At 40.7% G+C, this 24,126-nt stretch overlaps 1 protein-coding gene across 9 annotated transcripts in view; it reads left to right on the forward strand.

The window, feature by feature from the left end:
- The window catches only part of tns1b (tensin 1b), a 133,963-nt gene that overhangs the window by 46,941 nt on the left and 62,896 nt on the right, over positions 1-24,126 (forward strand). For 8 of the 9 annotated variants that reach the window (XM_026377157.1, XM_026377162.1, XM_026377158.1 and 5 more), the window contains exon 3: positions 6,080-6,117. In XM_026377157.1, coding sequence (XP_026232942.1) covers positions 6,080-6,117 — 38 coding nt within the window. Of the gene's footprint in view, positions 1-6,079; positions 6,118-15,093; positions 15,789-24,126 lie in introns of those variants that run through there. The other variant, XM_026377164.1, reaches the window with a different exon arrangement.

Raw genomic sequence — 24,126 nt, forward strand, 5'->3', positions numbered from 1 at the left:
CCTACTGATTTCTACTGTAGACAAAACTCTTGTCATTTGAAAATGAATAAAAACGCTGACTTAAATGCTTGGCCACTGTTGATTTTAGCAGGCATTGTTGAAACAGTAGGAAAATCTGTGTTTTTGGCTTCAGGTCACTAATGTTAATAATAATAATAATAATGTCATACTTTATTGATCTCCTTGGGGAAATTGTTGTTTGGACAGCTGCAGTAGATGATGGCGCTACTGTGGGGTGTCGGTGTCTTGTCCAAGGACACCTCGACATGTAGCCAGGAGGAACCAGGAGTTGAACAATTGACCCTGGGGTTTAAAGACGACTGCTCTACCAACTGAGTCATAACATACTGTACACGTACATGTATGTTAGTAAACTGTGCGTACATGTGTTGCTGCTCACGTGTTTGTGATTGTGCATGACAGGCAGAGAAGAGGACAGAGGGGTGGAGAAAGTAAGAGTGAGGGGAGGGGTGAAGAGGAAATTCTCCAACCCTGCCCTCTGATTGTGTTCAGTGTTGTAAGGAGGTCCAGCCCAGCCCTGTGGGAGCATACACTCATTCCAAGGGATGAGGGGAAGGAAATCACTTGGCCTCAGTCACACCCTACCACCTCTATCATTTCCCCCCTTCGATGTTGTATAACATACCATAGACCCAGACTCCGATAGCAACTGGTCCACACTCCTCCTCATCTCCTCATTCACTTCCAATCCCTGATGTCCTCTCATTTTCTTATGACTGATGTGAACAGTTGTTGCACCCCCCTCCACTCTATTATTCATCCTTCTAATCTATATTTTTTCCTCCAGTATCTTCTCCCCTCTTCTCATCTCCCATCTTGTCTCATCACTCCCCTCCCGCTCGCCAATCTTCCTTCCCACCACCAGCAACAATTCTGCTCTGTTTATTCTCCAAAGCTCCAACTTCCTAACAAGGTAAAGCCTAATCCAAGCTCTCTGGGCTCGCTGCTTTCACACCCAATATGGAAGTCCTGATTCTTCCCATGTGGCTTAGGGGTGTTGTTTACTGGGCTAACGCACGTGCTAGGAATGGGACTGGACATCGTCCTGATGGACAGACACGTGGCTGGAGTGCTTATCAAGCAAACAGCCACATACTGTGTGTTTGACTTATCTACTTATGTCCACGACGTCATTTCATTTGACTAATAGCACTCGGATAAAAATAGTGTGGTAAAAATACATCTTATCAGAAACCTTTACTTCAAACAGCAAAACTGAACAAATAAGTACTTATTATTTTAGAACTGAAGAAAAAATTGAATAGCTTGTGACACAAGTTGGACACAACCTATGAGTCAATGAAGATAGAAGAGTATTGTGCACTAATGTAACAGTCTGTTGGAAAAGTTGTACAGAAAGGTTCAGTATTGTCCATGGAATAGGCTTTAGACTTCCATACATAAACAGTAACGCATGTTAGAACGTTCAACTAGCATTGTGAAGCTGAAGTTGAGTCATGGACAATAGAACCTGGGGACCAACCCAGTCCTGTGATTAGCAGATGAAACAAACAGTATCACTGCATCACTTTAGTCTCCTGGAGATAGTGATAGCATTGTTTAGACTATTTTGTGACATTTCATTGCCTTAAATGTTTAATCAGTTGTAGTAAAAACAGAAATCAATGACATTCACTGATAATGATGAGATCAGTGTGAGCTGACCACTGATAATGGAAGTGATTAACTTGGGCTTTAATTGAAAGTTACTGTGTGGTCTTGGAAGATGCATTTGTATATTGGTATAATCATCGGTTGATCAGAAATGTGAAACCACACTCAGCACATGTTCCTCCACACTTCCATGACTTATGTCACAATCTGTAGTCAATTTGTGCCTCGCTCCTATGTGGGTCATGATCTACACAGAACACTGCTTAGATTGACCCTGGGAACTGTCTTTTTCTGGGAGACATGTTAATGTGTATCTCAGTAGGATTACATAGTGCCACCCACATTTGCAGGCCTCTAATTAAGAAGTCAAACTAACTTTCAAATGTTGCTCACCGAGTGCAAATATAGTCCTGCGAGTGCTTAAATAGAAACTGGATCCACCATGATGTAATTACACATCTGCCTCAAAAAAGGAAGTTTTTCACTTTCCATAGTTTCAATATACAGTATACACACTTCTTTTACACCAGTTTATTAGAGTAGATATGAATCCACATCTTATCATATCTGCATTTTGTGCATCTGATTCATTGTACGTTTGACGTGTCATTTAAGTAAAGCCTGACTACAAGTGGGTTACTTAAATTTGAGTCTTGTCAAATTGAATTAATGATAGTGTTGCCCAAGTGAAGATGGATAACAGTCGAAGCATTGTCAATGCTAGCTTAAACCCAACCTTCTCTTAACACTTGACCAACAGACTAAGTGCTATTTAAAGCATCAATATGAAACTCAAGCCAGCTGCAGCCAGAGCCCTAAAAACTGTCCACTTAGGTCGTATAAAAGTGATGCTGTATGAAAACCAACAACAGGAATAGTGCAAAACAAATACATATAACCATACCATATATACAGTGCCTATAAAAAGTATTCACTCCCTTGGGTGTTTTATTTTTTTATTGATTTTATAAATCAATCATGGTTAATTAAAGTTGGCGACTTTGACAAAGCAATTTCAGAAAAACGCCTCATTAATCTTATAGTGAAAACAGGTTTCTACAGAGTAAATAAAAATATTCAAGGTGAAATCAGTGTTTGCATTAATATTCACCCCCTTCAGGTCAGTATTAGGTTCACCTGTGGCTCTAATGAACATGCACATCTGGACACTGGAATTTTTTGCCATTCTTCTTAGCAACACTGCTCAAGCTCTGTCTGGTTGCGTGAGGATCGGGTGCAAACAGCCTTTTTCAAGTCCATCTACCATTTCTGTGTAGCTTTCGCTGTATGCTTCGGATCAAATTTTCTCCCAAGCCGTAGTTGTCTTGCCGACTGAATAAGATTGTCCAGGATTGTCGCATTCATCTTACCCTCTACCTTAACAAGCATTCCAGGGCCAGCTGCCAAGAAGCATCCCCACAGCATGATGCTGCCATCACCGTGTTTCACAGTGGGGATTTCAGTTGCTAAAGCTTGTAACTCCCTCAGAATAGTCATTGGTGTGTTAGTGACCTCTCTCACTAGTCTCCTTCTTGCACAGTCACTCAGTTTGTGTGGACGGCATGTACTAGGCAGATTTAGACATGTGCCATATTCCTATCATTTCTTGATGATGGATTACACTGAACTCCGCTTTTATGCTTTTCAATGACCTGTTCTCTGAGTTGCTGGGAGTGTTCTTTTGTCTTCATGGTGTAATGGTAGCCAGGAAAACTGATTGACTGTGACTGGACCTTCCAGACACAAGTTTCTTTTACTACGATCACTTGAGACACATTCACTGCACTCAGGTGATCCCCATTTCAGTAATTGTTGGACTACTAGCACCAAATATCTGGACCTCTGTTGGATTAGCTCAGTCATTTTAAAGGGGGTCAATAATAATGCAAACACTGCTTTCACCTTACATATTTTTTATTTAATTGACATTACTTTGTAAAACCTGAGGTATTTTTCTAAACATTTTTTTTGTCAAAGTCGCCAAGTTTTATTGACCATCGTTGATTTATTATGTCAATAAAAGGATAAAACATCCAAGGGGGTGAATACTTTTTATAGGCACTGTACATCCATGACTAATCCAGGCCTGTGAAGTCTTTGTAAGGGTTAAGCTAATCTTATAAACGCAATCAGTCTAAGACCCTTACACATAACTAATCTCCTATGCCTCTAATATATGATAAGGATAAGGTTGACACACAAAAGTTCAGTTGTTGCTGCTATTTCCCACGAGCCTCTTTTCTTTTATGCTTGCCTCTGTTCACTAGAAAAACAAGAGGTTAAATGACTTTGTTTGAGCAATGCACTGTGTAATGTACATACTGTACATTAGAGAAATAAATGTGTTTGAGAGGTACGCTTTTATCTGAGGAAAGAAAAATTACACAGAGGCTAGGGATCAGAAAACATATGGCTGATGACATAACACAGAATAACATAGACACTCACACAACTTGATATCAGTGACTTAACAGGTAATCACAATAGATATTACACTTTCTTTGAAGAATGTGGCTCGAGACAGGAAGAATAACTCATTACGTAAGGTGTAGTTTGTTCCAGTAAAAGCATCCAGCCTTGTCTTTATTTGGAAAGTGTACACTTCAGCCCACAGAGCAGTGTTTTCATTCTCTGTCCTGACAATTTATGAGCCACCGGTCCAGGTGCACTCACATATTGATTCTTATTTTTTGACCATCGACTTCTTTCATCTTGTTTGATTGAATTTAATTAATTTGTCTCACTTAAATCACACACGAGTTGGGACGGAGTTGCTGTGGTTGTAGACACACTGGCATCAAAGGAATTTCTCATTATCCTATTCTTTTTCCTTTCTTTTTTTTTGACCACGGGTCACACACACACACACACACACACACACACACACACACACACGCACGCACATACACATTCTGCACAAGTTTGCATGCACACACTTGTGCAGAACATTGCGTTTAAAGAAAATCCTTCCTGCAGGGTTGTACAGAGTTGTAGTCATGTTTATTTGAACACATAACCGCTCTGATTTATTCCCCTGTTCTAATGTCGCTCCCTCTCTTCATTCACTGTTTAGCTCGCTCGACAGTGGTGTGTTCACTGACAGCAATGGACCAATCATTATTTGTAACCTCTACCCCTGGTCACTGACCAATCTCAGTGTTAAAATAAGGGGGAGCGTGGGCTCCTGATTAAAGTGGAACTACAGACGTTTTTCACTCAAATCAACAAGTCAGGTGATATTTAGTTTTGGCCGTCACGTTGGATGTGTTGTTCACTGCACTTCAGGCAACATGTGATACTGAGTTTTTCGGCCTGCGGCACAAGTTCTTAACTGTATTTCCTGTGGCATGGAAATTGTTACTCAGTAGAGTGTTGAGTTGACTTGTCATGGCAGCTGTTCTGACAAATGTGGCTTAATAAGACAGGGTTATGTAGCAGAGTTATCATCTGGCTGTACTCCTACACTTCTGCACTTCTAGATGGTGAAAGCTGGCAGCGACATGTAGACAAACACACAATTAGGGATAGATGACTTGTATCTTTTCCCTCCTGGCATGTATATTCAGATGTGCAAGGTTTAAAAATTAGTTTAGAGATAAATATTTGATTGAGGGTTTTATTCAGCACATCTGGATGTAAGATGTGTTGATGACAAAGACTGGGTTTTTCCAAGCCCTAAATGGCAATAGACTCTCAGCAACTGTAGCATGGTCTGCAAATTGGGTTCTAGCATTTTATAGTATTTAACAAGCAGCGAATACATGCGCAAAAATAAATGCTGTGTTTGTTTAATGCACCAAACTCTTCTCTATCTTAGCGATCGCTAATAAGCTGAGCCTGTCTTTTTTAGGAAACTATTGTTGCGCCAGGACCTGAGCTCTGGAAACCATCCTGAACAGCAGACAAATGTTGGGACAAATGGTGACGTGTCCAATATAGCGTGTTTACGTGTCATGTGACCTGATGATGATGTCACATGTAAAAACCTCTGTGGGATGTAATTTCAGTCACAGATTTTTGAAATTGGGGCTCATGTTATTCTGGTTTATTCTGCAAAATTGTTGGATTTTCCAACTTCAGTCCCTGAAGTAATAAAAAAAAATACTTAATGTACGTTATTCCCTGGATTGAACGTTGTTTAGTCTGGAAATCAACATGCTATCCTTGAACTGAAAGGGACGTACTGTAAGGTTAGTTTGTTATGCCTAGTTGAGTTTTGCCTGATAAGCATCTCTCAAATATCTGTGCAGCTGTAAAGCTCTGTCATTCATCACAGCAGTTTCAATCTTCTCAAATGCCATGTTTGACAGTGATCAAAATAACCAATTAAACCAGTGCCCAAAGGTAACAGTGGGCCGTGTGAAGCTGCCAGCAGCACATGATATTTGACTTTGACCACAGAACAGCACTGTGAATTTAATTTTCTCTTTTTTGTTTTCTCTAGTGTGCCGAATATCTTGCCACAAGAAATGTGAAGCCAAGGTAAGTGGTCATTTTTCAAAATAAATAAAATAGAAAAGCCTAATGACTTAAAAGTTTCCTGTGGCCTTTTTTTAAACTTAAGTTGCGTGTGCATGTGAGAAAGGCTCCTACACCATTGAATTTGCCATTTAAAATTCATGGGAGCTTATCGGAAGGAAACATTATGTTTTAGGTGGAGTCGGCTATTATTCAGGATATGTGTGTGAGTGTGTGTGCGTATATACATGCAGATGTTGAGGTAGGTGGAGTTTATGTGCTGCAAAAAATCTAAAGAATGTCTAAACAAGTGCTCTTTGTACCAGAATGTGTTTAGATTGGACGAACTCTTGCATTTTGGAGATTGCCCCTGTGTCTAAAAATAAAAGACCTCTGTCGCTTGATTCATGTTGTTGTGGAAAGACGAGAGCATGGAGTAGAAAGTGGGAGGCGTAACAGAGTAGAGTTGCTGCGGTGATGCTACAGAGGGAACGTTGTGTTTGAATGTGTGTGTAAACGTGCTACAGCAGTTGTGTGGGGTTTAAAGCAGGATTTGCACATAAACATGTGAAAACTCACATAGTGTACATATTCAGGCCAAGGTATATACACCCCCTTCATCTGGTATTCATTATTAAAATGGATGTTAGTTGCCAGTTTTGCCCACTCCCTCTTTTACTCACAGGAAATACCAGGGGTACAGGGCCTAAAGTACACACTAGATACTACCAGATATACAGCTAAATATGAGGTGGGGGCTTTGGCCAGTCATGTAGGCCAAAATAGACAACCTGTGCCAACCTAATTTATTTGTCTATGAATTGAAATATTGTGCCAATAGATTTGAACGATTTAATGAATAACCTCCACGTCAGGACAATAGAGGTAAGTGTCATTGTGCTGTCCATTCACGCAACATTGAAAAATGACATTTCCACAGTCCATCAGTGAAATGCTGTAGCTCGCCAGAAATAAAAAGCCTCACATTGAACAGAACAGTTTGTGAGACTATTTCTCTCAAGGTAGAAAAGCAGTTACAGTGAACGCTGTCTGGATTGTCCAACAACAGTTGTTTCGCCAATTCCAAATGACTAATTGAAATATTCAAATGTTTCTATCTGACACTTACTTGCGCATAGTAATAACCACTCGTATAAACAGATTTGTTGGTGCCATTCATTAGTGACAGTGAACAGTTTTCTTACCTTGACATATTTCTGATATACAAATGAAATTCACAAGTGATCTACACATATTGTACAGTATGACTGATTCTCAAAGTTTGGAATGGGAAAGGAACAGCACTTGCTGTGTTTTGACCAACACAGTAACACATAGAAATGGCTAAAAGGCTGTTTGCACACTTGATCTATGTCTTACTTTTTACATATGGACAGTGTCAGGATGAGATACCATAAAAAGTATTTGACTGCTATTTTATTTCTCTAATATTTTGTTAAGTCCAATCATATATGTTCATTTTTAAAATATTAACAAATTATGTGGCCTTATCAATATTCAGTGACTCACTAAGCTTTTCCCATCGAATATTCTGCATCGTTCGAGTGAATGTGTTTTACTAAATGCAGAAGTTGATTTTACATCTGAGGTCCCCAGTAAGAATCACATTATGTTGCTTTATTGAAGAACAAAGTGTGATGAATGAAAGTGTGCACATGCTCGTTGATAACGTTTGAAGTTCAGGAAGTCAGAGGTCACATGGGTCAGATGTGTGGGAGGAGACGATTAAGGAGCACAGAACATACTCCCTGTGTCTATATATACAAAAGTGAAACTTTCCATCTCCAAAAATCACAGCAGCATTTCCTTTTCTAAACATTTCAACCAAAAATGTCGTAGCTTTGGCAGGAAGCAATTAGCGAACAAGGCTGAGATGAAAAACAAGGGAGTGACTGCGACAGGGTCAAGCATGATCACTATCGGCACACAGTGATCCCTGTAAGACTGGTCTGGTAGTCTGGTACTTGTCTAAAAAAAAAAAAAGCATTATTTATTTTCAAAACTGAATACAGCTTATATTCTCTTTTCTAGACTGTCAGTCACAAACAGTGTAGTCTAAACTCCCCCCGCTCTGGTTTCCCAAGTACACACAGTTATCTTTAATACATGACTCATACTTAACCTGCCATCAGGAAGCAAATGGTCAGACCTGTTCAAGCCTGAGCGAGTCTACTGTGTGTTTACTCACATCTGGGTGCGAAATATCCTTTAAATCTTTGGAGTAAAATTTCACTACTAGGTGATGACAAGAAGGTGTTTTAAATCACATTGAAAGGTAAGACAAGAATAGTTTTAGTTGGAGAGCAGACTCCTCATACATCTGTGTGCCATACACAGCACCTTTTCCATTTTGTTTCTCCTGACTCTGCCACATCTGCCTAAACCACCTCAGTTACTCTCTCACCATAAACCTAGAGCATCTTTGGCCACTGTATCTATAGTAGACCAGCATATTTGAATTATCATCTAAAGTGAATAAGTCAGTGCTTGATGATTACATTGCTGCATTAGTGTTTGTTTTCTCATTAAATTGAATTAAAAAGACCAACCATACAATTTGTAAGTCTGTGTCCCAACACTTTCTAATCCACTATTTCCCCACATGATTGTGGTTCAGTTTTACCAATGATGTAAACAGGTCTAATTAACTTCTCGAAAGGCTTGTTCTAGAGTATCCTAGAGCATCTTTGGCCACTGTATCAGATGTTACTTAAATAGAAGTGAAATAGTCAATTTGCTGGGGACTATTTTAAGCTGTGCATTAATACACATCTGGTTCACCAATGAGTACTGACAGGATAAGGAAGCTGTATTTGGTATTGTCTTAAAATAAATTACAGTGTTCATAATGAAGGAACATGTCACCCAGTGCAACAGTGTGGCTCACAAACATGTAAGTAATGGTTTTTGGAACAGTGGTGTGCTAAGACACAGAGGAACAATACAAATCAGCCTTTGACTACATGGACATGATACTTAGTTAGAAGTATCAATTCATTATTAGTTTTGTTGTTTTCATTGGATTTTATTGACACTTTTGATCACATTTGCTATCTGAATTGCTTATAGAATTCCCTTGTTGCTGTGAACTACACACGTTGTGATGTTTCCCTAACATGGGCAATAGTGGCAGGGTTCACTTAAAGCCATAAAGAAGCTGAGGTGCTCAGTAGAATCTATTGGATTTCACTGATCCGTTGTGGCCTTTCAAGTGTGTTTTGAAAAGGAAACTACCATGTTCCACCATTAATGAGTAAAGACGTCCGAGAAAGCAAAGTGGAGGAGCGTGCACGCACCCTCACTCAGCTAGTTTTTCATTCTCCCCTACAGAATGATGGAGCACTTGTTTTCATTTTTCTTTGCTTCTGGATTCTTAGAATGTGTACTTTTCAAAGTCCGGAGAAAAGGCATGTGCTTCTTTGTGCTGGCTGGTTTCTACTGTGGGTTTTTGTTAGAGCAAATTTGTTTTTTTTTGACCCCTTAAATTCTTTTCACGAAGCACAGGTTTTAATCAGAGATCTGTTATTTTGCAGTTTGCTGATGGATATGTCCTCGTTTAGCTCATTGAAAACAAGCTGTAATTCTTGTAATGGTGTATGTGGTAACAGTCCTAATCACTCTACTTCCTATATTGTCTCTGGATCTTTTCATCCTTGACTGATTAGTGCTGTTGCAACATTTCAGAGCACAGATCATGTCCATCAGTGTAGAGCATCAGCTAGTACAATATTACAATTGTTTGTTGTGTTGAAAATACATGAATACCTTTGCTTCTTTCCAGGAAGGTTTCTGGATGAAATTACATATGTGAGTTTAAACAAGCAGTCATTCTTGGTACTGCGTGCATGTAATGGCTACCATCTCCCAGCATTTTTAACATTTTTGAGCGATCACCCGGAGATATAGTCTGGATATATCCCTGGTGCGGCTGAGAACAAGGCAGACTGTCCATCTCATATTATTTATTGCCTCCAAGTCTCCAACCCATCCAAACACCTGTATCTACACATGTGAGGTGCCTTTTGGAGAAAAACATCGGGCTTGCAGCTGGCTTCCCCGTCATGTGGTAAACACAGCTTGGATTTATAACTGGGGAAGGTTACAGTAGCTTTGTATTCAAAGCCTAGCTGAGCCAGTCATTAGAGATACCATCCCTCAGCTAAAAGACAGCAAAGACCATCCACTGGATGTTGATGAACTAAAAACTGAACCCCTACCAACTTAGAGGGCTCTGATACTGAGACATAGGGTTAATTTGATACTGACCGATACCTGAAGGGCTGTGCAAAGAGTGTCAGGTGGTAGAAAAACTGGGCCGAGCAAAGTGGATTGGCTTTTGATTCCCGTGCTACTGCTAGCATCATTTACATATTCTAGCTTTAAGGCCACTTCTTGGTTACCACTTGACCTCTGACGGACATATACACACTTCTGTTCACATTACAATAGCAGATGCATATGTGGACATGTTCCACTAATGCATCAAACTGCACTTTTAACTTGGAGCTTTGTGACTGTACAAAAATAAAAAACCTGAAACCTCTTCCCATCTCATGTAGCTTTTTGTTCAGCAGAAACTGTGAGGTTTATTTGGCATGATAAACTGCATCCTCCGTTCCAGTGACTTTTTTTTAGATATTGTAAATTGGTGCAGGGCTAATTTTTCATACAGACATTAATTGGAAGGTACGTCATTGCTGCAGGACACCAGCATTTTTTTTTAGAGATCATATACATATTATAGCACAGTTTTGGCACTGGTCAGACCAGACATTAGCGATTTCAGTTTTTGCTGATGAAGGCAGGTTGGCTTACAGTTTTCAGTAATTCCACTTCAGTGCTGCTGCGATCTGCTTTGACGAAGTTCCTTCCCACCACAGAATGAGATCAACTACCTGTACCTAATAATAAAGGGTGCAAAAGATTGTTCTTTCACTGTCACAGGAGGCATTGCATAACCCCAAGTGAAGTTCCAAAGATTTCAGTGTGGTATTGAATCCCAGTAACCACATTAATGACTTCCTTCCTATTCCATGCAGTGGTGGCCCTGCAGAGAGTGAGAAATGGGAGTCATAGTAGAAAGATGATCAGTAGAGGGGGAGGTGGACTACTGTTAGAACAATACACAAAAAAGTTCCATCAAAGACATATCAATGTGAAAATTTTGAATTAATAAGTGAAGGCAAACACGAATTGGATGGAGTGAGGTCATAATCAAAAATTTCCATTGGGCCTTTCCCATGGTATCTATGTACAATGTATTTTCAAGTAAGCACTTCCCAGTCTGATCAACTACAGAGCCAGGGAGCAGCTCTGAAGCTAATTGAATCAGCAGTCACAGGGCAGAACACATGCTTGCTGCTCTGTGCTCCTCCTTATAACAGTAATCTGCTGCTGTAACATGACAACAACTTAAGCACTGGATAAATCATATGGCCTCTAATTTGAGAGTGTTTACTGAGACATTAATGAAGTGTCTGTTTTATTTTCACTAGGATTTTTATTTGGATTCATATCACGAGGATAATTCACTCAGTCTGGTATGGCATATATAAAAGATAGTTAATTTAAACTGTTACTAGTAATGCAGTCCTGACAACTTTAAAGCTGCAGTAATTATCTTTTTGTCCACTTGGGGGCAGAGGCGCAAGCTGTAATGACAAAAAAGATATGACCCCACAAAGTTCTTGAAGCTAACGTGTTATCGAACAGTTGTCTGATTAGCTTTGGAGCCACATTTTATGTTTCTTGCAGCAGAGAGATGAAAGCATAGCATTAAAGTTCTTTGACATTAAAGCAAAAACAATGCTTAAAGATGATATAATGTTTTTTTTGGGGGGGGGGGAACCCTTAGAATTGGATGATCATGTTCTGTGGGTGAGCTGACAGCAACACCCTTCACCTTTTTATTGTTGACAAAAACATCGAAGAGCACACCTTTAACTTTTAGCTTATCAATTTGAGAGGCAGAGTGCCTCTGATCTGTGATGATCTCCTCATTATCTGTTGGCTCTCCTTGTTCTTGTTTGTGTGCGAATGGGTTACACAAGGATCAGTGGCTTATAGCCATGTATTTAGCAACTGCATGGTAGCGCCGTGCATAGATACAGCAGAGAAAACAAACAGGAACGCCCAGCCTTTAACGCGATGGAGTAATCGAGAGTTGCTGGAAAGAATGTCAACAATGGGCCAAGTCCATGCTGAAGACACTGACGGAAGAAATAAGTGAAGGGACAGGGCTTTCTAAAACGTGTAACTGACTTATAAAAATACAATTAGTTTAAAGAGCAATTGGTATGCATGCATCACTAAGCTTTTCTCTCAGGAGAACATCTTCTTATTGCATACTCCAGGCTGTTTGGAGACTTTTTCTTTTTAACTTCCCCACCCCATACATCTCCAGCCTGACTTTTGATTCAAAGTGACAACTTTTCCGACCCATATGTGCCTTCACTGTGTCTGAGCTCCTGCTGCTTAATCATGACCATCTAGCAGAAAGCAAGCAGAGCTCAGGCAAGCCTGAGTCATGAAACCAAACCTCACCCAGAGAACACTCTTTCCCTCTAAAGTCACTCTCTCCTATTTCTGTCTTTCTTCTTCACTGTTTGTGTTTGATTTTGAGAAAAAGGAAATCTTTTCACATCTTTCACCATTCCTTAAAGAAGTCTTGTTGTTACGTCTTCAGTTCACGGTGCTTTCATTCCTGCACATTCACCTCAAACCTCTTAATTTTCTTCTCTGTACTCATCAGTCAGCAAGAGCAACAGTGTTTTCCGAGTTCTAAAAATTCCCACTGTAGAACAGTGACAGTCCACTTATAAAGTTGTGTACAGGAAGGATTGGTTGTGCAAAGAAAGACGTGTTGACGGTTTAGTCATTTGACTTCGCTGAAATGATGTCTTTCTTAAGTAATACCAATAATCCATCTCCTTACTGGAAGATAATGAGCAGTAAAAATAAAAATGACCTGATGGTTGACCCTGGCAATGGTAGTAGTAAATAGACTAGACCTACTGAAACCTAATAGCCACAAATACATACAGATACCTTTTTCATGCTTTAACATAAAGAGATGTGACTGTTGGTATGAACACAGCACTTGCATTTCATTGAGAGTGTCAACATGGAGATCTAAGCACTGTAACTTATACCCTCACGAGCAAACACAGACACCACGGAACAATGGGAATTCCCACTTCCCACACGTAAGTCTGATCCCTACATTAAATGTGTACCTCTCACATAAACAGCCATGTTGTTTTGGTACCTTAAACCACATGTTGCCTCTGTTGCAGCCCTTCCTTCCTTCCTGGCCCTTGTCATTAATAGGGAATTAAACAACCCTTACCAAACCAACATCTGGTGAACACAACATCAGCTGAAGGTGTTGCTTTTCAAGCTTCCCTCCATGTAATTACTTCAGAGCAACATCAAAGAAAGTGGCCTGTCTTTCCATGTTGGAGCATAATATTTAATGTGCTACAAATCTGTACTGAACATTCTTCTGTAATGTCCCTTTGTTTGCTACTGGATAATAGCCGGGTTGTGGAGTCAAATTAAAATGCCACACTTACTGTTAGTCTGTGAGAACAACTGATGTTTACATAATCATCAGGGTTCTCGGTGTGATCTAGGCTGTTCTATTGGTATTATTCATATTAACTCCTGCTCAACACTACTGTTAACTTATTTCAGTTAATTCATTTGGATTCACTGCCTACAGTTTGACTGACGGATTCAGTCTCAGCACTTATAATTTTCAACAGCAGTGTGAAATGTAATAGAATGAAGGCTTTTTCTTTTCTTCACAACTGAAGGAAAGGCCTGACTCAAGCACCTTCTCTAAAACACACTGATAACCAGAAAACTGGTGTATTTATAGAGACCAAAAGAACACCTGAAACACCTTATCTGAATAAATAGATAAGCTGTAAAAGTTTTAACGCTCAACAGCCTGCTTTTTCTTCTACAGCGGGCTTCCTGTAGACTGGTCCACCACACCAGCTACAGTTTTGAAGAGTAAAAACATGGACACAAGCGTCATTGGGGCAACATGAAACTCAGTTGGTAGAGCAGTCATCTATAAACTAGGGTCATTGGTTCAACCTTCAGTACCTCAAGGACACCCCACAGTAGCACCGTCATCTACTGCAGCTTCCAAACAACAACTTCCCCGAGGGGATCAATAAATTATGTCATTTTTATTATGATTGTTGTAAACAGAGCAGTCACATCCACAAGGGAATCCTGTGCGCAAGCCTCGCCTTAGGCGTATTAGCCTTCTGTGCAAGGTACCACTGAGATGATTACGTTTATTGTCACAGATTATATGATGGTTGGGTTATAGTGTTATACATAAGACATTACATTCCAAGTCACAGAGCACCTTTTTGACCCCCAGACATGCTGCAAGATGATTTATTTTTCAACTAATGAGGAAAACACTTTTTTTAATTTATCAAGAGGAGAACCTGGTTGTCAGAATATATGATTGCTGATTTATAAAGTGACTCATGTCCAAGTAAGTTGGCACGATCGTGCCAAATATCCTACAACTTGCCTAACTTATGATACACATGTACTGAGCTGTATGTTTGCAGTTTTTAATTGTCAAGCCATTCAGCGGCACAGGGTGTTAAAAGACATGTGCACAGAGCCTGGTGATTGATAAGTATGGATCTCCGTGCTGCTGTTGGTGCCGTGACTTTGGAGTTGCAGTGAATAAAGGGATTCATTCATGGGACTTTCTCTCTTGTTGCAGCTGTACAGCAGTGTGTGCCTGTGTTTGTGTGTGTACGAGAGGGAGCGAGTCTGAGAAAAATGGGGAGAGGGAACAAGACAGAAAAGGCGGGTGGTGGTGGGGCTCATATTTAACCTGTAACTTGAGAAGCCGATAACAAGGAGAGAATGAAGAATAAGCATGTGAAGAGGGAGCGTGTGTGTGTGTGTGTGTGCAAGTGAGGAAAGGACAGTGAGACAGAGAAAGAAAAGACCCGTGCTTTTGTTTTCTGAGCTCATGTCCCGTTCCCCCTGATCTCCCTGGGAAATTCACCTCAATATTTTTTTTCTCCCCCCCTTCCTCCTCCATTTGGGAGGAGGGTGAAAATGGACTGAACAAGAGGGAGGAGAAAACCAAGACAGCGAAAGAGAGGGAAATAGCTGAAGACTATAGCCAGACTTTGCCTGCTTATTCAGCGCTGAGTGCTGCACTGCGCCGTTTCCAGTTGTGGGATGTTAAGATTTGCCTTTGGCTGCACTTCTCCCCACTCTCGTGCTCACATAAAGACTCTTTAGACATTTTTATGCTGTTTTTTTTTTCTTGGAGGAGGAGGAACAGACTAGCCAGACCTACTACTGTACCTTGCAGATACAAGACACACACACACAGACACACACCCACACACACCAAATCTCTTTCTCTCTTTATCTGATACAAACACTTGTACACTCCTCCGGCTCTACGGCTGCACCAAGGTGACAGTGAGTGGGTTTAGCCGTAGCCATCTGGTTGGAGTGAAGGGAAAACCTCTCTGCTTCAGAGTGGGGAAAAGGAGGAAAAGGACGATGCAGCACTAAGACACAGCTGGACAGAGAAAGCCTAAGAGTGGAAGAGAGAACGACACACACGCGTGCACACAAGATACACAGACAGGATGGCCACCGCAGTGTTTCAGGTAAGGAGTGTGGTTGTGGTGGTGAGAGGGGGAACAGAGCTACTGCCTGTCTGGTATTTGAGCTCCTGGATGTCCCAAGTGTTGGCTGGACTGTTCTCCGTTTTCGCAGCAAACCCTCCGCATTGTGGATTTGCTTGATTGGAGAAGCAGAAAGCTGTAAGTGCTCACAGATGTAGGTGTTTTGTGGTATGCATGTGACCTGGCATAGGTACTATACATTTGTGGTTTATGTTGGCAGGTTTGTGAGCAGTCGTGTTGCTGTATATATACATGCAGTGTACAGTAGGTGCACAGTGTGTGAGTACATTATATATAAAAGAGACAGACAGAGCGTCTGCTTGCAAGCACGGTGCATTGTGCTGTATTTAGAGTATGTTTCCTGTGTAGCTGCTGCGGATGACAGGAATGTTTGTACTGTAAGCGACCATGTAAGATTCCTTGTTTGTTGCATTAGACTTTATATGTGTTTATGTAATGTAAAGCACTGCTTGTTGCTATAGTGCTTGCATCTGTGTGTGGCCTCCTTGGCTTACCATGTTTTGCGGTTGGTGGCCCATGGCCCATAGCTGGAATGACAGTGGTGGCATATGTTCCCTCTTCTCTTCTCTTCTCTTCTCTTCTCTTCTCTTCTCTTCTCTTCTCTTCTCTTCTCTTCTCTTCTCTTCTCTTCTCTTCTCTTCTCTTCTCTTCTCTTCTCTTCTCTTCTCTTCTCTTCCCACCTTTAAGGTTACTTTTAGTGTGCCTATGTTTTCAACACGCTTCATATTTTCGAGAGGACAGTGTAAGAACAACAAGCCAACAAGCATTTGTGTTACAAAGTAATAAGTTGTGTGTATTGTGCTCTGCATGTGAGAGAGAAATGTCTACAGCCATGAGCTGAGCTTCAGTGTTTCGCAGTAAGAGCTCGCAAAAGTTGTTTTACACGAAACATCACCCGGGGCGTGAGAAAACCTGACGGCAGTTTGGGAATTTTTGGCACATGTAGTGAATTACAATTGCTTCCAATTTGCTTCAAATTGGGGAGAACAATGAAAAAAGGAATGTGATGTGAAAACCCAGCGCGTATTCTTAGACATATTTGTAGGGTAGTACAGCACAGTGACAGCTGTTATCTGCCCTGTCTGTCGAGTCTGGGTGCTTATCAGGATTCTGGGTTTGGATCAAAACATTTGTAATAATGCATGACCCTTCCTGGTTGATATAAAATAGTTACTGAGCTGTGAAACATATCGACCCTGTTGTCCATTATGATAAATCCATTTAGTTCAGTTTCTCACACATACTCAGAGTGAACAATAGAATCATGCTGTAGCATACAATTGTATCTTGTTTGCTGTGTGACAAAACCCCTCTCCATGTATTCTGCTTCACCATATGCAATTAATTTATTGGCCAACGTTGAGTAAATGTAACACAGTACTGCCCCGCCAGTACTACCCTGCCTGGACAGCCCTGGTTTTGTGGGAATAGCATACATCCTCTATCTGGAAGCCCGTGCCGGACAGGAGTACTGAGGAGACATTTTTCATCATTACTGTCTGCCAGGGAAGCAGTGCTTCCATTCAACCCCCTGTCAGCCCCCTGTGTGTGGGATTAGGGATGAGGCAGTGGTCCATGGACCATAAAACCACCAGCATGAATTCTCATGCTTCTCTGCTGATGTAATCCTTCCTTGGTGTGTGTGTGTGTGTGAGTTTAAGTCCTTGCAGACACAGTGTAAGCTCTTGTATGTTGAGAATGGTATTGATTTCTCTAGTTGATACAGAACAGACTCACTGTGAAAAGGACTAGATAAACATGTGTCGTAAAAACATAGATGAATACACAACGTAAAACATCCTCTTACGTCTTTCTACACCCACACACTGCTCTGCAGAGCTGTAAGGTGTGCACAGCAGTTTACTGATGCCCTTCTTCCTCTGGACTCAGTGTTGGCACATACTGTAAACCTGCAATACATTAGCAACAGAAATAATCTATAGCTGTTGCTAAAGCATCTTGCCGTACAGTTGGGCTCTTAGTATAATTAATAGCATCCAGTGAGGCACAGTAAAAGCTTCGTGTTTTTCAAGGCTGTCATAAAATGAATAAAAAGAATAAAATGAAAATTTCACTTATTGCTGGTACTTAGTAGGTCGTCTGACACATATGAGAAACTGCTGTCCTGGGCTCAGAGGAAGGCGTTTAAAGTGTGGATGAAGGAACATATCCGGAGAGTGAACTTGCACTTAAAATGAGCAGTGTACCCCATTAGAATTTACTGCTGGTTCATGTCCATTTCCAAATTCAGACCTGATCTAATGCTTAGGTAGAAAAGTTGAGATCAGTGAAGAAATGAATTTACTTGCCAGCAGTTCAGATTTCTCCCCATCTGACCTGCAGTTTTTCCTGATGCCAGCACACTCAGACGAAAGCTTTCTGCAGACCCTCGCAGTTTAATACCCCTTGAATAGAGGAACTACTTAGGGGGATATTATAGTCAAACATTTAATGATGGCTAATCTTTTAAATGACTCAGTGCAATCAAGCTCAGAGCCTGGTATAATGCCCTTTTCTTAAACGGCATTTGCAGTTTTATAGCAAAGGAAACATGTTGAGTATGGAGGGAAAAAATATCTTTTTTGTCAACATGGCCTTTTAGTTTGATGAGCAGCTTCACCCACATTTTAGTCAACATCAAGATAACTGACCTATCATTTGCTGAGCTGTCCCAGTCAAACAGCTGTACATTAAAACAGATAGCATAGCTGCTGAAGATGTACTTTTATGGTAAAGGTACAACTGTTCTATCTACATAGAATTTAATTGTTGATACCAATCCAAGGCACCTTGTGCCTTTACATGAATCTAACAACTTTCAAGAACCAGGTCCTGTTGTGCTCCAAATTCCTCAGCTTGCACTGGACTTTGTTGAAGCGCGGCAGTGCTGCCACAGGGAAGGAGTAGGCTGAATAGAACAGAATTTACATTTCATGGTAAAGTGTCTTACAGCGTGAAATAGGGTTAGGCTTTGATTCCCATTCACTTAAATCAAATTAAAACATCACTGAAACAGCAGCTTGTTTCTATATGCCTGAGCGTCCATGTGAATACTATGTGAAGTATGTTCCCTGTGTGGGTGCCAGAGCTCGACTGGGAAGGTGGAGAGGTTCTTTACCTTCGGCACATTCTCTTATCAAGCCTTCACGTCTCTCTGACAAATGTTTATAGAAAGCAGACCTGTTTCCTTGGGTTTGCCAGAAAGCCCTCGTGTTGTTGTTTGCTTTTCATGGCTGATTGATGAGGAAGGGGGCTCGGCCCTCGAACAGAAATACAGGAAACATTGGTGCCAGGTTCCTGAATGCATCCAAACAACTTAGATTGGTGTGTTAAAAGATGAAGACCTGTTTTTCTGGCCCTAAACCTAAACAGCACAGTGATTTTTTCTTACTTTAAAAATTAAAATATAATAATTCAGGCTCCTTTTAACTGCTGTGTTCAATTGATGCTGGAAATCAGCTTAATGACTGTGATATTGTGCCAACTTGTTCATGACTTGTTAATGGCGGTGTTGATTGCTTTCCTGGATGTATTATTATTTCTTTGCGATGTAAATACAGTGTGTTAATAATTAATACTTTAAGATGGATCAATGATTTTTCTATAGATTTCATATCAATGTCAAAATGTTGCAGAATATCACAATATATTACTGCAGACAGGATCTGTATTCCAACATTTTGACACGTGTTGTATTAGAAAAAAAAAATAGGAGTAATAGGAAAGAGGTGTATTGTGGCAAGTATAAGTTAACCACTCCTGCTTTCATGGTGTGCTCAACACCAGCATTGTTGACTCTTAGCAGAGGCTTTCCTCAGCTTGTTCAGTTTCACTCTGTTAATACCCATCTGCCTTAAGGAATGACACAGCATGTTTGCATAACATTGAGAGGGTTACGTCATTTTTCACGAAGTATGGCTTGAAAGGTCTTGATATTTAAAGCAATGGCAGGCAAAAACAATCTCACCACAAGCTGCTGTTGAGTTTTCAGCCACCTCACAAGATCTTCATCAGGAGACAGAGGTGCCCAGTGGTTGTGGAAATGTAGATGTTCAAATCTCAATTGCTTTAAACACTTTAAATCCGTAATTGCATGACCACTGGGCAGCTCCATGTGTGAGAATGTCTGTCTTCAGATCGGAGTAGTTTCTCATTTGGAAGTCTGTCCTGTGCTTTAATGGTAGAATTAACTTTCAATGCCCTCTCTCTCTATTTAAAGATTTGTTTAAGTTGTTACTTATTTGTTTAGGTGAGGAGTTTGACACTAAGGGGAGAACCTCCTCTATACTTGCTTAAATCAGTGATATCTTGCAGATGGTTTCCTCAAGCTGGAGGTGGCATGAGATTTGAAATCACCCAGGGGGTGAAAAAAAATGTAAACAAATATACAAGACAAGAAAAAATTCATTACAAGTTCAGGAGAAATAGCATCTACTGTATTAGGGAATCCTTCTTCTTTCTCTCTCAGCTATCTCCAATTGTGCAAAAAGAAGCGCTGGTAGCGTAATGGTTCATGTAAATGCTACAAAACCTCAACTTGGTTGAAGTCTTGCTAGGGACCCTAGTTGCATGTCATACTCTCCCTTTTTCCCATGTTTCCTGAATGGCTGTGGAAAAAGTAGGCTTGAAGGGTGTTGATTGACAGCCATAAGCTCCCGTCCCTGATGTCTGCCTTCTGTGATTGGTTAAAAGGGCAGACCTCATTCAGAATCTGTCCTCCTGCCAGACTGTTCAATGAGTCTCAGTAACAGGAACCTATGACAACACCTTTCTACGTTTTGGACAGATTTCTACTTTAACTTTAAAAGTGAGGGTGAGTAAATTTGCCTCTAGTCCATGCTAAAAACTGAAAACATCACCAGTTCTGGGGATCTTTGCTATAGATGCTGAGGGGACAGACTGTACAACTCTCCCCTGAACCCTGATTCTTCTTGGCTCCCTTCTTCTCCTGCCCTCTCCCCCACTTCTTGTTCTCCACCACTTGGCCGCCTGCCAGACAGTAAGAGCCGTGCTAAATGTGTAAATCAGCATGCTGGTAAATACCGTCTCTGAGCTGAAAGAGCCTGGGAAGGGAACGTGACCCCCACTGTAACTGTGGAACAAAAGAAACAAGCCGTAGCTTTTCCCCTCTCCACGCCGTGGTGAGAATGAACAGGCACTCCGGTGGGCCGAAGGCAACTTTGAGTCCTGGCCGTGGAGAAGAAACATGGCAGGGACATGCTGGGGCTGCTGGATTTATCAGAGGTTGAAGTTGTTTATACACAGACTAACATGCAGTATGTTTCTTTTATTATCTTGTTTATCATCTTTCTCATGTTTATTTGATCTTTCACAGTTTTATCTCTGTTTGACTTTTTGCTCCTGCAATGACGCAGATCTTAAACTTTAGATATATATAAGTAAACTGATGCTAATTTGCTCCATGATGCTTTTATTCGGTGTACTGTATACTACACACACAGCATACACACCGTGCTTATGCATATTTGTCCACATTTTAAAGTGGCCTCTCGCAGAAAAAAGTCACATTAAAGCAGCTGCAACCAGGGAATTTTTTTTTTTGTTACTCGGTGAAGATTCTCAGTCGTCCAGGTGAAGTTATCTGGAAGTTGAGTCATGGCAACTGGATTTCCTTCTCTACTCATGGTCTACTCAAGTACCTTCTTCAGTCTGAAGATAGTTGGTTGGAGCCCACAAATTTGTACTTGAGTAAATAATGAAAACAATTAATTGATCATCAGATGTCATATCCAACATTTTGTTGACTTTTTCTTGACTGACTAATTGCATTTATCAGCTCACACAGTACACTCTTAGATATTATGGAGCATGTGTGTACCAAAATAAAGATAAAAACACACACACTGTTCCATTCCTGAAGTGTTTCTTAAGTTATGAAACATAAATCAGTGGTGCAGAGACAAGGAACAGTGTTTAGAGACTGCCATTCAGTCGTGTACATGTCTTGCCGTCCAATCTGCCCAATAAATCAGAGATTTTCCACAACTGGAGAAAGACAGAGGCCATAACTTTCACAAAGACAGACACAATAAAAGACGTAAAGGTTAAAGAGACAAGGTAGAGAACACACACGATTATACCTGTCTAGTAAATAATCATTCTGTATACAGGCATATACAACACAGTTCACACTGCAACACTGTAAGAAATTGATGATGACACTGAAAGAATCAGCTAAACACAAAGCGATAGGACATGAGCTGTCCTGAAGCTCCCCCGTCATTCCTTTGTGCTTTGACAATATCCCAGTCCACATGGACTCACACACACAACCATCACGAGCGCAGAAAGCCTTCTGTTGCTGGTTATACCTCACAAATTGAATTTTCCACACTGAATGGTTTTGCTGGGATGTGCCAGATTCAAAGATCTGGATAAACATAAAAGCACTCAGGGCAACTGTGTGTTTATATGCCAACGCAGAGGGCCGAAGAACGTTCTTTAAAGCAGCTACACACAGGCTTCTTTACAGGGGAATCAAGCAAACCCGCATAGGGATAAAGGTGGAATGTGCTTTTCTCTGCCACGACTTATCACTGTGCCACTTGATTTAGCTACATTAGGATGGAGATTTACTCAAACTGTTCACCCAAACAATGAAGTCATTTTTAACATATTCAGACCTAAAATCAGTTACATAACATGATTTTGTCTGGAGTATGTCAGTAGCTAGTAGGAAGCTGAAGCTGTGAACACTGTCCTACATGAGATGTCTGACAGACTTTTGTCTGCAGCAAATGGGCCCTTGTTTAGCCCGGTAACTCAAGCATGTACGGAATGCAACAACACAATTATCCTTTATTATATTACACTCATTTGAATACTCCCGATAGCATCAACACACACACTCTCGCCAGGCCTCCTCCCCACGCACCACGTAGAATGGACAAAGGCTTTGTGTTGGTTTTCATCAGAATTCAAATATGATTCAGAAGACATTGGTTACACTGTGCCCACTGCATCCTTGAAGTTTATTGGAGGTTTTTTGCTTGATTCAAATTTTATGTATGGGTCCATGTTACTGAGACTAGTGTTTTTTTCTGGTCTTATCCTGTGATTGACTGAAAATATTCTTATACTTAGTGTTGGGAGACAAGGGATCATCAGAAGTCAGTAGGGTTCACCCTCTAGACATATATATGTCTGTACAATCAGCCACAGCTATTGACCTTGGCTCCTGGGATGTTTGAGTCTGGAGCAGACTTTGACATTCCCTAGCTGATAGTATGATTACAGATCATAAGTAACATACAGCGGCTGTAAGGCTGTATTATTGCAGGGGGTGATGCAAAATTGCCCCTTATCCTTCTCTTCACATGGTGGTTTCCCACTTCATGATTTGTGGCCAGCCCGCTGCCACATGCTTACCTGCAGCCTGCCCGTAGTTAAATATTCCCTGTTGTTTCTGGGAGATCCTGGCTGTGACTGCAATATCAGACTGTAATGCTGTAACGGTCCATTCCAGCACCAGCAAATACAAGAAGCAGCTACTTGGCATGATGGAGAGCCATTCAAATGTGGCCAGCCTCTCAATTTGACCTTTATATCAGGGGTTTTATTACACTGGCGACATTGGCAAACTTATTCATTGACATTGTCTCTAACTCAAAGCAAATTAGAAGAATGAATTTTATTAGACTTGACATTCAGCTGAATGCCAGTTGCCATAGCCTTTTGGATGTTTGGAGACATTGTAATAAAGTGGCTCTTTGTTGTTTGTCTTGTCATGTGCTACACGAGTGTCTCCAAAATGAAGCTAAAAAAGAAAACTCTTCTAAACAATCACATCAGAACTAATAAGAGCTTGTCTCAATCATTGAATGTAAGGTTTCCTATAGTCAAAGTTGCGTTCTTTGTTGGATTTATCTACAGATCATCTTGATTATGATGCAGTGTGCTGTGGCAGAAATAGACCAAGGAAATATTTTGACAGACTAGCTTGCTCTAGCTGACAGCACCAATACAGTGTTGATTCTGGAAGCATGCACCTTACAACAAACACGTAAAAACTAACAGCAGAGTGAGAAAGATGTCCATCAGTCATTAATATACACACCCAGCTTGCTCTGACACAAAACAAGGGGAAACAGCTGTGTGGGTCGATCATGGCATGTTAAGGAACTTTAAGTGAATATGTTCAGTAAACGCAAACAGTAGCAGGCTACATACCTGAATAAGATGAAATATAAATAGTATCACTTAACTTATCATATTGTATGTTGATCTTACTAATAACGTCCCTGGTCATGTACGAATGGCCTAACTGCCAAAATAACAC

This window comes from Anabas testudineus, chromosome 21, assembly GCF_900324465.2.
Source record: "Anabas testudineus chromosome 21, fAnaTes1.2, whole genome shotgun sequence".
NCBI lineage: Eukaryota > Metazoa > Chordata > Actinopteri > Anabantiformes > Anabantidae > Anabas > Anabas testudineus.